The sequence below is a fragment of the Solanum verrucosum genome, unplaced genomic scaffold, assembly GCF_900185275.1.
Source record: "Solanum verrucosum unplaced genomic scaffold, falcon-dt-bn FXZP01000061.1, whole genome shotgun sequence".
Taxonomy (NCBI): domain Eukaryota; kingdom Viridiplantae; phylum Streptophyta; class Magnoliopsida; order Solanales; family Solanaceae; genus Solanum; species Solanum verrucosum.
In genome coordinates, this window is record NW_026020483.1 from 436608 (window position 1) to 449612 (window position 13005).

The 13005-nt window shown below is 40.6% G+C and overlaps 1 protein-coding gene across 1 annotated transcript; it reads right to left on the reverse strand.

Moving 5' to 3' along the window:
- Window positions 1–5115: 5115 nt before the first annotated feature.
- LOC125809517 (uncharacterized) lies at window positions 5116–8871 on the reverse strand (the record flags this gene model as incomplete). Its single annotated transcript, XM_049489134.1, is given in 4 exon segments — window positions 5116–5380; window positions 5477–8056; window positions 8201–8286; window positions 8476–8871. Coding segments are annotated over 4 exon segments (3327 nt in total), but the record flags the coding sequence as incomplete, so codon positions are not given.
- Between the last annotated feature and the right edge of the window lie 4134 nt (window positions 8872–13005).

The window sequence follows — 13005 nt, forward strand, 5'->3', positions numbered from 1 at the left end:
GGAAAGGGGAGATGGTGGAATATGGGAACCAATCAATTACTTGTAAACTATGTGAAGTTAATCAAGAACTAACTTGGTTTCTCTTAGCAGTCTATGCATCTTGTGATAGAAATGAAATGATGGACTTGTGGGAAGATTTGGGAGCTATGAGGAGACTGTGCGAAGGGCCATGGGTAGTAAGTGGGGATTTCAATACTACTAGGTTTCCTCCAAGAAAACCAACTGTATCAGGCTTTCTGGAGCCATGACAGATCTATCCAGTTGTATCAACGAATTGGAGTTGATTGACCCCCCCTTTATTTGGAGGATCATACACTTGGAGAGGAGGGGCAAACCATAGGAATGCCTCCAGGATTGACAGATTTTTGTACTCATTCCCATGGGATGAAATGTTCCTTCAAATTAGGCAATGTACTCTTCCTAGCTTGGGGTCTTACCATAATCCCATTGTCTTAACATGTGGGAATAATGCCTTCAGGAGATCTTATTTCACGTTTGAAAAGTGGTGGCTTAATGTAGAGGGTTTCAAAAGTAAATTTCATGAATGGTGGAGTTCCTTTGAAGTGTCAGGAAGACCGGATTACGAACTAGCTACTAAGTTGAGGCTGCTTAAAACAAAACTTAAGGAATGGAGCAGAGAGAATAGGGAAACTGGAAGTTACTCAAGAGTCTAGATCTCTTACTGATGATGAACAGATACTAAAGGTACACTTGGCCATGGAATATGAGTGGCAAAAAATGAAGAATTTTTTTGGAGACAGAGAGGTCCAGAATTCAGTGGATCAAGAATGGCGATAAAAATACAAAGTATTTCCACAGAATGGCTACAGCTCACAACTGAACCAGTGGCAATCAAGAGCTTTATTGTAGATTTTTACCACCATTTGTATAAGGAGGTAGAAAACTGGAGACCCTCACTAAATATTCTTAATGTACAGAGAATAACAATGGAGGGGCAGAGCTCGTTATCTAGAGAATTCAGTGAGGATGAGGTGCTAGAAGGGATAAGATTGTGTGCTTGTGATAAGCACCTGGGCCTGATGGTTACACCATGGCCTTTTTCCAGGCATTCTCGGAAACTATAAAGGAAGATGTGATGCAGACCTTCCAAAACTTTCACTATCACCAAAGTTTTGAGAAGAGTTTCAATGCCACCTTTGTAGCTCTAATTCCTAAGGAAGTGGGGGCAAATGATCTAAGAAACTTCAGACCAATCAGTCTCATTACTGGGGTTTATAAAATAATTGCCGAAGTGTTGGCAGAAAGGCTGAAGAAGGTGATATACAAGCTAGTCAACAAAAATCAAATGGCTTTCATTAAAGGGAGATAAACAATGGATGCCACTTTAATTGCTAGTAAATGTATTGATACTAGGATTAGAGAAGATGTGCCAGGGGTAATGTGCAACCTGGATATTGAAAAAGCCTATGACCTTCCAAAGTGCCAGTCAATATATTGAAGTGAAAGATAGAGAGGTTGCCTACAGTTTATCTAGGTCTGCCATTGGGTGCTAAACATAAAGCGGTTAGCATCTCGGATGGTATACTAGAGAAATCAGATATAAGATTGGCACTTTGGAAATCCCAATATCTATCCTTGGGGGAAGAGTCACTTTGATCAATTCTATTTTAGACTCTTTGCCAACATATGTGATGTCACTTTTTCCCATTCCCGGCAAGGTAGTTAAAGCTATAGACTCATTGAGGAGATATTTCCTTAGGCAAGGTAACAAGATTGATAAGAGCTTCAACTTAGTTAAATGGATGGCAGTTCAACAGAGCAAAAAATATGGGGTTTGGGAGTAAAAAAACCTAAAGATACACAACAACAGCTTACTTACCAAATGGTTGTGGAGATACAATTTGGAAGATCAAGCTCTATGGAAGGAACTCATTCAACACAAGTATGGTCAGGAAGGTCAATAGTGTTCAGAGGAAGTGCCAGAAACATATGGTGTGGGAGTATGGAGGACTATAAGAAACCTATAACTGGCTTTTAGAGACAATGTAAGGATAAAGGTTGGCCGAGGGAATAAGGCTTTGTTTTGGAAGGAAGACTGGACTGGTCAAGGGTCCTTGGAAAATTTATTCCTAGGGTTGTTTTCCATTTGCCTGAATCCTGATAGCAAAATACAAGATGTTTGATCTCCACAAGGATGGAATTTTCCTTTTAGGAGATTTCTTAATGATTGGGAAATAGAGTGGGCATCGGATATGCTAGCTTTGATTGGAGATTATCCTGGCACAAATCTTGAAACGGATAAATTGCTATGGAGGCATCATACTAATGGTCAATTCTCTGTGAACAGAATGTATAAAAGGGATCTAGCCACAAATCACAATTGTAGGGAAGAAATCAGGGTCATGGAGTGCTATATGGAAGAGTGTAGCCCCTATTAAGGTGAAGTGTTTCACTTGGTTGGTAATCAGGAGAGCTTGCCTGACACATGATAAACTTCAAAAGAGGGGAAGAAATATTGCCTCAAGATGTTATCTTTATAAAGAGGCTCTAGAAACCAACAATCACTTGTTCCTCCACTGCAAAGTAACAACAAAAGTATGGGCTCTATTCACCAATTTAGCTGGCCTAAATTCCAGCTAAATTGGATTATGCTAGAACATACAACAGACCTACTAAGTTGTTGCGTCAGAAGGGGAGGTAGTAAGAGCTAGAGGAGGTGGTGGAGAACAATACCTGCTTGTATCTGGTGGATCATTTGGAAGGAGAGAAATCAGAGAATTTTGTAGGGAAAGAATGCACTATAGAGAAGATTAAATGGAAAGTAATTACCACTTTTAAGTTTTTGGTGTAAAGAAATGGACATAGAAGAAGAAATTCAACTAGTGGATTTCATAGGAGCTTTGTAACTAACTCTTTTGGAGGTGGCTAGCATAGCCCTAATGCTGAGAAATACAAAGTTGTCAGTTTCAAAAAAAAATAATCTTGTTACTTCAAATGAGCTTGATAGTGACTTGAGTGTGAATATTAGACCATGTTTTGGTGAGATTGATGATTTTTTACTTTGTGTTTGTATTCAAATGGATGATCATCATACACTAGTTGAATATGATTGTGTGGAGCTAAAATTATTATTGATTTTCTTTTTTTGTTGTTGTTTCTATGTAACTAACACTTTTGGAGGTGGCTAGCATAGCCCTTAATGCTGACTGCTGAGGAATACAAAGTTAACAGTTTCAAAAAAAAAAAAATCTTGTTACTTCAAATGAGCTTGATAGTGACTTGAGTGTGAATATTAGACCATCTTTTGGTGAGATTGATAATTTTTTACTTTGTGTTTGTATGCAAATGGATGATCATCATACACTAGTTGAATATGATTGTGTGGAGCTAAAATTGTTATTGATTGTGAGCTTAAAAGGTTTCAAGCTAGTGATATGTCAAATATGGGAAAACATGGTGTTTTATTGAAATCTTGTGATAAAGATGAAATCATTTCCCTTTTAGCTACTAGAAACACTTAAAAATGTGATTGATGATGAATGTCTCTTGGCAAGCGAATTTGATTGTAACAATTATTTATCTTGTAAGGACATGGATATGCTTTGTGGTAGTACTCTTGCAATGGAGCATGAGGAGTGTGATGACATCCTTTTTGAGCCTAATAAATATCAAAATTTCAAAATATTTGACAATCCTTTATTTGGTGAAAATATTCAAGAAGGTTTCCTTGTTGATTTATGTGCACTTAATGAAAGTGGTTATCAAAATTTGAAGAGTGAATCGCTTTTAAATAAAAAATAATACCTATTAGAGGGCTCATTTGTGTTTTTCTCTCGGAGCATGTTATCAAGGCAGCTAACGTGCACCTACTGTAAATGCAAATGGCCACTACAGAAATGAACAGCTGCTCGCCGGGGAAGATGGCAAACACCACAGGATGGAAGTAGATGCATACTTTCTCCTCTCACTTTTGGTATCTTCCTCCCTCAAAAATTTCGATCCATCCCGGAAGAGGTTGAGGATTCTTGTTTGGATGTAGACTCCTCCTCCTCCTCTGTACACCTCCAAAGTTTTGGTACCTCGTGTCCAAATAGGAAATTACAATTTTTTGGAGTCACTATAGCTACTAATCCTCAAGTAAAGAAGGAAATTACGGAAAATAAGAAGCTAGGTCAGGGGAAAGTGCTGACTTATATTCCTCCGATCTCAAAAGATGGTAAGGTCTATGTGAACATCAATGAAGAAGATTTGATGGTGCATATGAACTACTGGCAAAACTCGTTGATTGGGGGTGCATATGAACTACTGGCAAAACTCGTTGATTGGGTATGTTATTGATGACATGCCATACCTAAAATCAATCCAGAACTATGTTGCCAACATATGGAACTGTGAGATTATGCCACAAATCTTACTCCATGATGCTGGGTATTTTATTTTCTGATTCAATTCCACTGGAGACTGGGATAGGGTTCTATTAAATGGTCCTTACATGTTTCACAACAAACCTTTTATGGTTCAGCAATGGGAAATTGATTTTGTGTTTGATCCAAATTGCATAACCACTATGCCTCTATGGATCACTATACCAGGTCTACCTAGTGGGCTACTGGTCTTGTGAGGCTTTGAGCAAAATAGCTAGTGGCATTGGGCAACCAAAGCATACTGATCAGTTTACAGCAAGCATGGAACGCATCTCGTATGCTCGTATATGTGTTGAAGTTGAAGTATCACAACCTCTGATTGAATTCATTGAGATAACAACAACAACAACAACATACCCAGTGAAATCCCACTAGGTGGGCTCTGGGGAGGGTAGAGTGTATGCAGACCTTGCCACTACCTCGTGCGAGGTAGAGAGGCTGTTTCCGAAAGACCCTCAGCTCAGGTGCATCAAATCCAAGTAAAAGGAGAGGAAAACAGTGTATATACATACCATCCAATACAAAAGATAGTATACAATCAACAAAGGAAGATAGTAACATCAATAAACAAAGAGAGAAGTGAAACGCATTAAACAACATAAGGCTATCGATATCACAGACAAGAACTGCAAGTGCAAGACTAGGACTACTACACACGCTAACAACCCCTACCCTTGCAAGGAGAGACAACACGCTAGCCCTACTAACCTTCAACTTTAATACGCGACCTCCACTCCTTCCTATCTAGAGTCATGTCTTCGGTAATGTGAAGCTGAGCCAAGTCCTGTCTAATCACCTCTCCCCAATACTTCTTAGGCCTACCTCTACCCCTCCGCATACCCTCTACAACCAGCCCCTAACACCTCCTCACTGGGGCGTCTGCGCACCGTCTCTTCACATGACCAAACCATCTCAGTCTCGCTTCCCTCAGCTTGTCCACCACAGAGGCCACTCCCACCTTCTCCCGGATAACTTCATTCCTAATCTTATCACTCCTAGTATGCCCACACATCCATCTCAACATCCTCATCTCCGCAACCTGCATTTTTTGAACATGTGAGTTCTTGACTGGCCAACACTCCGCTCCATACAACAAGGCCGGTCTAACTACCACTCTGTAGAACTTACCTTTAAGTCTAGGTGGAATTTTCTTATCACACAAGACTTCAGAGGCAAGCCTCCATTTCATCCAAGCAACCCCAATGCGATGTGTGACATCATCATCGATGTCGCCACTTCCTTGTATTACAGACCCAAGATACTTAAAACTTTCTTTCTTAGGAATGATCTGTGTGGCAAGTCTCACTTCTACATCTGCTTCATCCAACGCATCACTGAATTTGCACCCCAGATATTCTGTTTTGGTCCTACTCAACTTAAACCCTTTGGACTCAAGCGTTTGTCTCCACACCTCCAACCTCGCATTAACTCTGTCCCGCGTCTCATCAATCAGTACTATGTCATCCGCAAATAACATACACCATGGGACCTCCTCCTGAATAGACCGCGTCAACTCATCCATCACCAAAGCAAATAGAAAAGGGCTAAGGACTGATCCTTGGTGCAACCCCATCTCAACTGGGAAATGTTCCGAGTCACCTCCAACCATTCTAACCCGAGTCTTGGCTCCACCGTACATGTCCTTTATCGCCCTAATATAAATCATCGGGACACCTTTAGCCTCCAAGCACCTCCAGAGGACATTCCTCGGTACTTTGTCATAGGCCTTTTCAAGGTCAATGAACACCATATGTAGGTCTCTCTTCCTTTCTCTATATTTTTCTACCAGTCTTCGCATAAGATGAATGGCTTCGGTCGTCGACTGTCCCGGCATGAATCCAAACTGATTCTCAGAAATGGCCACCCCTCTTCTCACCCTCATCTCCACCACTCTCTCCCAAATCTTCATAGTATGGCTTAGCAATTTGATACCCCTGTAGTTGTTACAGTTCTGGATATCACCCTTGTTTTTATACAACGGAACCATTGTACTCCACCTCCATTCATCAGGCATCTTTGCTGTCTTAAAAATAACATTAAACAACCCAGTCAACCACTCTATACCTGCCTTGTCCGTGCTCTTCCAAAAATCCACCGGAATCTCATCGGGTCCGGTCGCTCTTCCCCTGCTCATCCTACTAATAGCACGTATAACCTCCTCGCTCCTAAAACACCTGCAGTACCCAAAGTCCCGAAGTCTTTCCGAGTGTGCCAAATCACCCAACACAATGTCTCCGCCCCCTTCTTCATTTAGAAGTTTGTGAAAGTATCTTCGCCATCTCTGCTTAATGGAGGTCTCATCCACCAATACTTTGCCTTCCTCATCCTTGATACACTTTACTTGGTCCAAGTCGCGCGCCTTTCTCTCTCTTGCTTTTGCGAGCCTATACAATTTCTTATCCCCACCTTTGTCCCCCAGCTCGACATACAAGCGCTCGAAAGCTACCATCTTAGCCTTCGTAACTGCTAACTTAGCTTCTGTCTTCGCTGTCTTATAGACTTTCTTAAGCGACCGCTTCTCTTCCTCGTCTATGCACTCCACCAACTTTGTGTATGCAGCCTTCTTCGCTTTCACTTTGCCTTGGACTTCCCCATTCCACCACCAATCTCCTTTACGACCTCCAAATTTACCCCTTGATACCCCTAACACCTTTGAAGCAACTTCCCTAATGCAACTAGTTGCTTTATTCCACATGGTGTCCGCATCCCCGCTACCACTCCAAGCCCCCATCCCACTCAACTTCTCACCCATCTCCCGAGAAAGGTCAGGGGTCAAGCCACCCCATTTAATCCTCGGTCGATCAGATACAATCTTCTTCCTCTTAATTTCCAGGTCCATCACCAAAAGCTTGTGTTGGGTAGTAACATTTTCACTTGGGATAACCTTGCAGTCCTTAACGAGGCCTCTATCACCCTTCCTAAGGAGTAGGTAGTCTATCTGAGTCTTAGCTACCGAGCTACGAAAGGTAACCATGTGGTTCTCCTTCTTCGGAAAGCATGAGTTAGCAATCACTAACTCAAAAGCCTTAGCAAAATCCAGAAGCGCAGTTCCACCCCCATTTCTCTCCCCAAAACCAAAGCCTCCATGAACATCATCAAGGCCATTAGAAGTTGCCCCGATATGGCCATTAAAATCTCCACCAATGACAATTTTCTCGGTTATCGGTATACCTCTAACTACCTCATCGAAATCCTCATAAAAGAGCTTTTTGGCCTCCTCTCCCAATCCCACTTGAGGTGCATAAGCACTAATAACACTCAAAGTACATCCTCCAATGACTAGCTTAATCAACATCAACCTATCACTGATCCTCCTAACCTCCACCACTTGCTCCCTCAAATCCCCGTCTACTAAAATACCCACTCCATTTCTATCCCTAGAGCCTCCTGAGTACCACAACTTAAACCCGTCGACATCCCGAGCCTTGGAACCTACCCATCTAGTCTCTTGGACACAAGCTATATTAATCTTTCTCTTCTTGAGAATTTTCACTAACTCTAAGGACTTCCCCGTTAGCGAACCTATGTTCCAAGATCCTACCCTCAATTTATGGGAACCCGTAACCCACTTACCACTATTCTCCCTCGTCCTCGGCCTCAACCGAAGACATGACTCAAAACCACCATCAGGTACCAAATCCACTTGAAAACTACTGAATCTAATGTAAAATCTACATAGGAATACACTTCAAACAGAAAAAAATAATAATTTCTGCAACAGGTGTATACTCTAAAAGACCAGATAGCAACAACTAAACTAAAAGATCAAGTATAGTGTATTCTCCAAAAGACACGATAGCACAACTATATTATACGCTGAAGCACTGATCGGAACTATAAAAGAAACAAGCAAGAACTGATCTGAAAAATATGAGATGGCGCCCTGATATGAGCTAAAATGCTAATCAGAACCAGCCACAAAAATTTAAACAATCCAAATAATCAGAAGTATTGCACAATGCACAATCAGGTACCTTAAAAATCTACTCCTATGCTCTTCAAATTATTGAAAGTAGGGTGTGATTACCTCCAAGCAAGACTAAATTACTTAACAAGAGGGTTTCAATGAAGAAAACAAGGTAGATAGAACCTGGTCGGTGGAGATGGAGGGCTTCGGTGGTCTTAGGGCTTTTTCCGGCCAGATCTGGTCGGTCTCACCTGTGAATGCCTTGCCTGCCCCGGAGTTGGCTGTTCGCAGCAGCGAGCAGCTGGAGGTCCTGTTTGTTGATTTCGTACTCACTGGAACAACGAAGAACAGAGAAAGAAGCTCGCCGGTCGGAGCTGGTCCTCGCGATGCTTCTGGCCGGCGCAGCCTTTGCTTACCGGCGCGATAAACGTATCGGCGGCGGCGCCCGGTTTCCAACTGGTTTTTGCGGCTGCTCGCTGACCGTCGTTGGTCGGCGCTTCGCCTGAGGGATCGTTGAAGAAGAAGAGGAACGTTGGTGCAGTAGAAAGAGAGAGAGAGAGAAGAGAGATTCACAAACATATATTGAATTCATTGAGATGATTACGCCAATTGGCACGTTCCATCAGCCTGTAGGTAGAATATGATTGGAAACCCAAATTTTGCGGGAATTATCTTAGATTTGGCCATCAAACAGATGAATGTAGAGTGTGCCAGGACAAGCCACCAGAAGAGGAGTTTAATGAGGGCCCAAGTAGAAAGAGAAGGAATGAGGAAAGGCCATAATAGTCCCTCATCTTTGGGTTAAGGCTCAAAGTCATCCTTGAGTTTTCACATGGAGCACTAATAGTCCCTCATGTTTGCAATACTGGTGCACTTTTGGTCCTCCTCCAAAATTTTGCCTATTTTTTAACATTGATTTTATCCATAACTTATGTATGATCTGTTCAATCGTCATTTTATATATTTAGTAGAAATAATAACTCCATATGAGAGAATGTAAGAAGAAAAACATCTTGTTTTGTTTAGTAGAAATTGTGCTCCATGCGAAAACTCAAGAATGACTTTGAGCCTTAACCCAAAGATGAGGGACTATTTTGAGTCTTTCCTCAGAAGTAATAGACGAAGGAGACCTGTGCAGCAGGGGTGGAAAGCAAATGAACCTCCCAAAGAAGTAGTTAAAAATGACGTGCAACAATTACTACTACAGCTCTAGAAGACAGAATTCAAAGCATGGTGGAACGACCAATGCAAGGTGAACCTAGTACTTCCAGGGGTGGGAACAAGTGCACACCACTGTTGAGCTTGGCAACTGAGGGGGATACACAAGGGACCTGGCGAAGTTCCAAAGTTAGTATGATTATTTCTACCTGGAATGTGAGGGGACTAAATCAACCCCTCAAGCAGAAAGAGCTCAAACTCTTTCTCCAAAAGCATAAAATTGATCCGTTAGGTTGTTTGGAGACTAGAATCAAGCAATTCAAGTCCCAAACCATCCTTAATAAGGTGGCACATGGATGGAACTCAAAGTGTAATTACCCAGAAGCTGTAAATGGTCGAATTTGGTTGCTCTGGAGATCTACTACACAGGTGAAGATTTTGGAAACAAATGAACAATTTATGCAATGCTACGTGGAAAATCAATCTGGATCTCTCAAAGCCTATGTTACTATTGTTTATGCCAGAAATACAGCTACTGAAAGAACTCCACTATGGTCTGCTCTAGTGAGAATGGGGGCTACAATCACAGACCCCTGGGTGTTAAGTGGAGATATCAATTCAGTAATGAGTTCATTTGATAGATTGGGCTCTGACATCTGTTGAAACCCAGGATTTTAGAGAATGTCTTCACATACTGCAACGTACTATACTGAGGTCGAAAGGTTGTTTCTATTCCTTTTGTAAGAAACAGGAGCTGGGTCAAAGGGTGTACTCAAGAATTGATTGGACTTTGGGAAATTATCAATGGCTTCAAGACTATGGGAATGTTGAAATAGACTACATTGCACACCAGTTGTGACCTCTAGGACAAAGCCATTCAAGTTATTTAAGACTGTCCTAGATCATCCTAATGTGCAATATCATCATCAATCTTTCTGTCTCCTTGGTTTATGGACCCGAGATACTTAAAGCTCCCTTTATATGGTATGATTTCTGCATTGATCTTCACTTCCACCTCCGTCTCATGTGTTACGTCATTAAACTTGCACTCCAAGTACTTTGTTCTAGTCTTGCTTAACCTAAAACTTTTAGACTCTAGGATTTGATTTGACCATATATGTGAGCTAGATTTCCAACATGATTTTGCAAGCTCTAGAAGTTGTTCCACTTGACCAAGATAATAGTAGAGAAGAAGTTGTGAGTAAGGATTAAATCAATGTTTTTCCCCAATGTTCTAAGGGAACCATTTAATCCACAAAAAGAGGGATCAAATCCTACCTATGTAATATTCCCCACTCCCTTCCCCATCTTCTTTAGGGACCCCCCCCCCCCCCATTAAAGATTGTTGTTACTTTCCTTCCAACCTCCTCGCTTCCAAACCTCTCAAGTTCATTTTTCCTTTTCCTTATTGCACTTTACAGATCTTAATTTCTGCTTCTAGGAATCTTCTGCTTCTTTGTGCATTTTAGGTACCAGTATTTTAGTATAGAACATATAGACAATCTTGCCAGACTATTGCAAGTGTTGGTATGAGAAACAACAAGTTTTCAATTCCCTTACACAAGTATTTATTCCATACAGGGCTCACTCATATTTTACACAACAATATCAATAATAAGAGAAAAACCATGTTGTATATGCGAGACCAGAGAATATAAATGGTAAAACCTCATAAAGATTGTTCATGCCTCTTATACAACTTAATCAAGTATATGTTAATACAATTTTAGAAAAACAATGAATCAAACTAGAAAATCACCTGTCTCAGAGATGGTCCTCCACACAAGGCCAAAGCATTGTCCTGGCAAGAACAAGGAGTTTCAAACTGTTTGATATCAAGCTTTTTGTTAAAAACCCAACTTGAAAGTAAATACTCCCAGAAGATGGAAAATCCACACGGATCTCATTCACACTTTATCACAACAAAAATATCTTAACTTCAATTCCTTCTAAATCAGTAATCGATCCAGTAACCTTGTCAGGGTAATAAACCAAATATTCAAACTCCACATAACAAGGCTTCTACAGTAAAACTTCAAAGGTTCCATCATCGGAAAGAGAGTAAGATTTTACAAAGCATGGTAAAAGCCCTTGAGGAAGGCTGAATTTTGTGAGGATTTCGTAAACAGTTGTGTTGGGGTTGAATGATGTTTGCCAACCTTGATAATATGGTGTTGAGTAATTGCTTCATCCAACCAGATAGAGATTAATTCTCTGAGAAGGCTACCATCATTTTTATCTTTAGTTAACATTAGCTAAGGGAAACAGCCTGTGCCACTACTTGTCCTTTCTTCTCAATAAATTTCTCAGAAAATTGGCATTCTGTTGAGGTAAGTTCTTAATTAAGAAAGTAAAACAGAAACGATGAGTCAAACCTAGAAAAGGAGGAGGCATCCAGATAACAAATTCTCCAATTCCTTATTTATCTTTTGTTGCGAAGAAGTTTGAGCAGTAGAATTGGAGCTCTGTCAAAGCCAGTCAGAGAGACAAGACAAGAAACAATGAGTAAACCAAGAGTCCATGAGTAAAAATTAGAATCTGGAGAAAACAATTTCTTATGATCTTGCTATGGGAACAATATAGAACCAACTCTACAATAGAACAAGGACTTGCAAGAACTGGAAATACAAGAGCATTCACGGGGAACAAATTAAAGCAGCTGAACAAGGAAATTAACAAGACACTACAGCACTAATTACCACCAAACCTTGAAAGTTAATCAGCGACATGGTTTGACAATGAAACTAACATATGTAAACGTTATTATTATAATCCCACCTATGTAATATTCTCCTCTCCTTTCCCCTTCTTCTTTAGGACCTCTATAGAGGACCCCATTAAACTAACATATGTAAATGTTACCTTTCTTCCAACCTCTCAAATCCAATTTTTCCTTTCCTTATTGTCCTTTAGAGATCTTAATTTCTGCTTCTAGGAATCTTCTGCTTCTTTGTGCATTTTAGGTGCCAGCGTTTAGTCTACAATATAGAACCGTATACACAATCTTGCCAGACTATTGCAAGTGTTGGTATGTGACACAACAATTTTTCAGTTCCATTTATTCCATGAAGAACCATGTTGAAATATACGAGACAACTTGATCAAGAATATCTAAATACAATTTTAGAAAAACAATGAATCAAACAGAATGGAACTTGAAAATCACCTGTCTCAGAGATGGTCCTCCACACAACGCCAAACCATTGCCCCGGCAAGAATGAAGTGTTTCAAACTGTTTGTTAATGAAGCTTAACTTCAAGGATCTCATTCACATTTAACCACACAAAAAATCTCTTAACTTCAAATCAGTAATCGACCCAAGACTCAGTTACCTTCTCAGCGTAATAAACCAAATATTCAAGGCTTCTCCAGTAAAACTTCAAATGTTCCATCATCGGAAAGGGAGTAAGATTTTACAGAACCCTTGAGCAAGGTTGAATTTAGTGAGGATTCCGTATACAGTTGTGTTGGGGTTCGTGGGTAGATTGAAAGATAGGGAATAAGAAGATGAGAGGAGGAGGAGGAGGAGGAGGAGATTGAAACCCCCATAGAAAG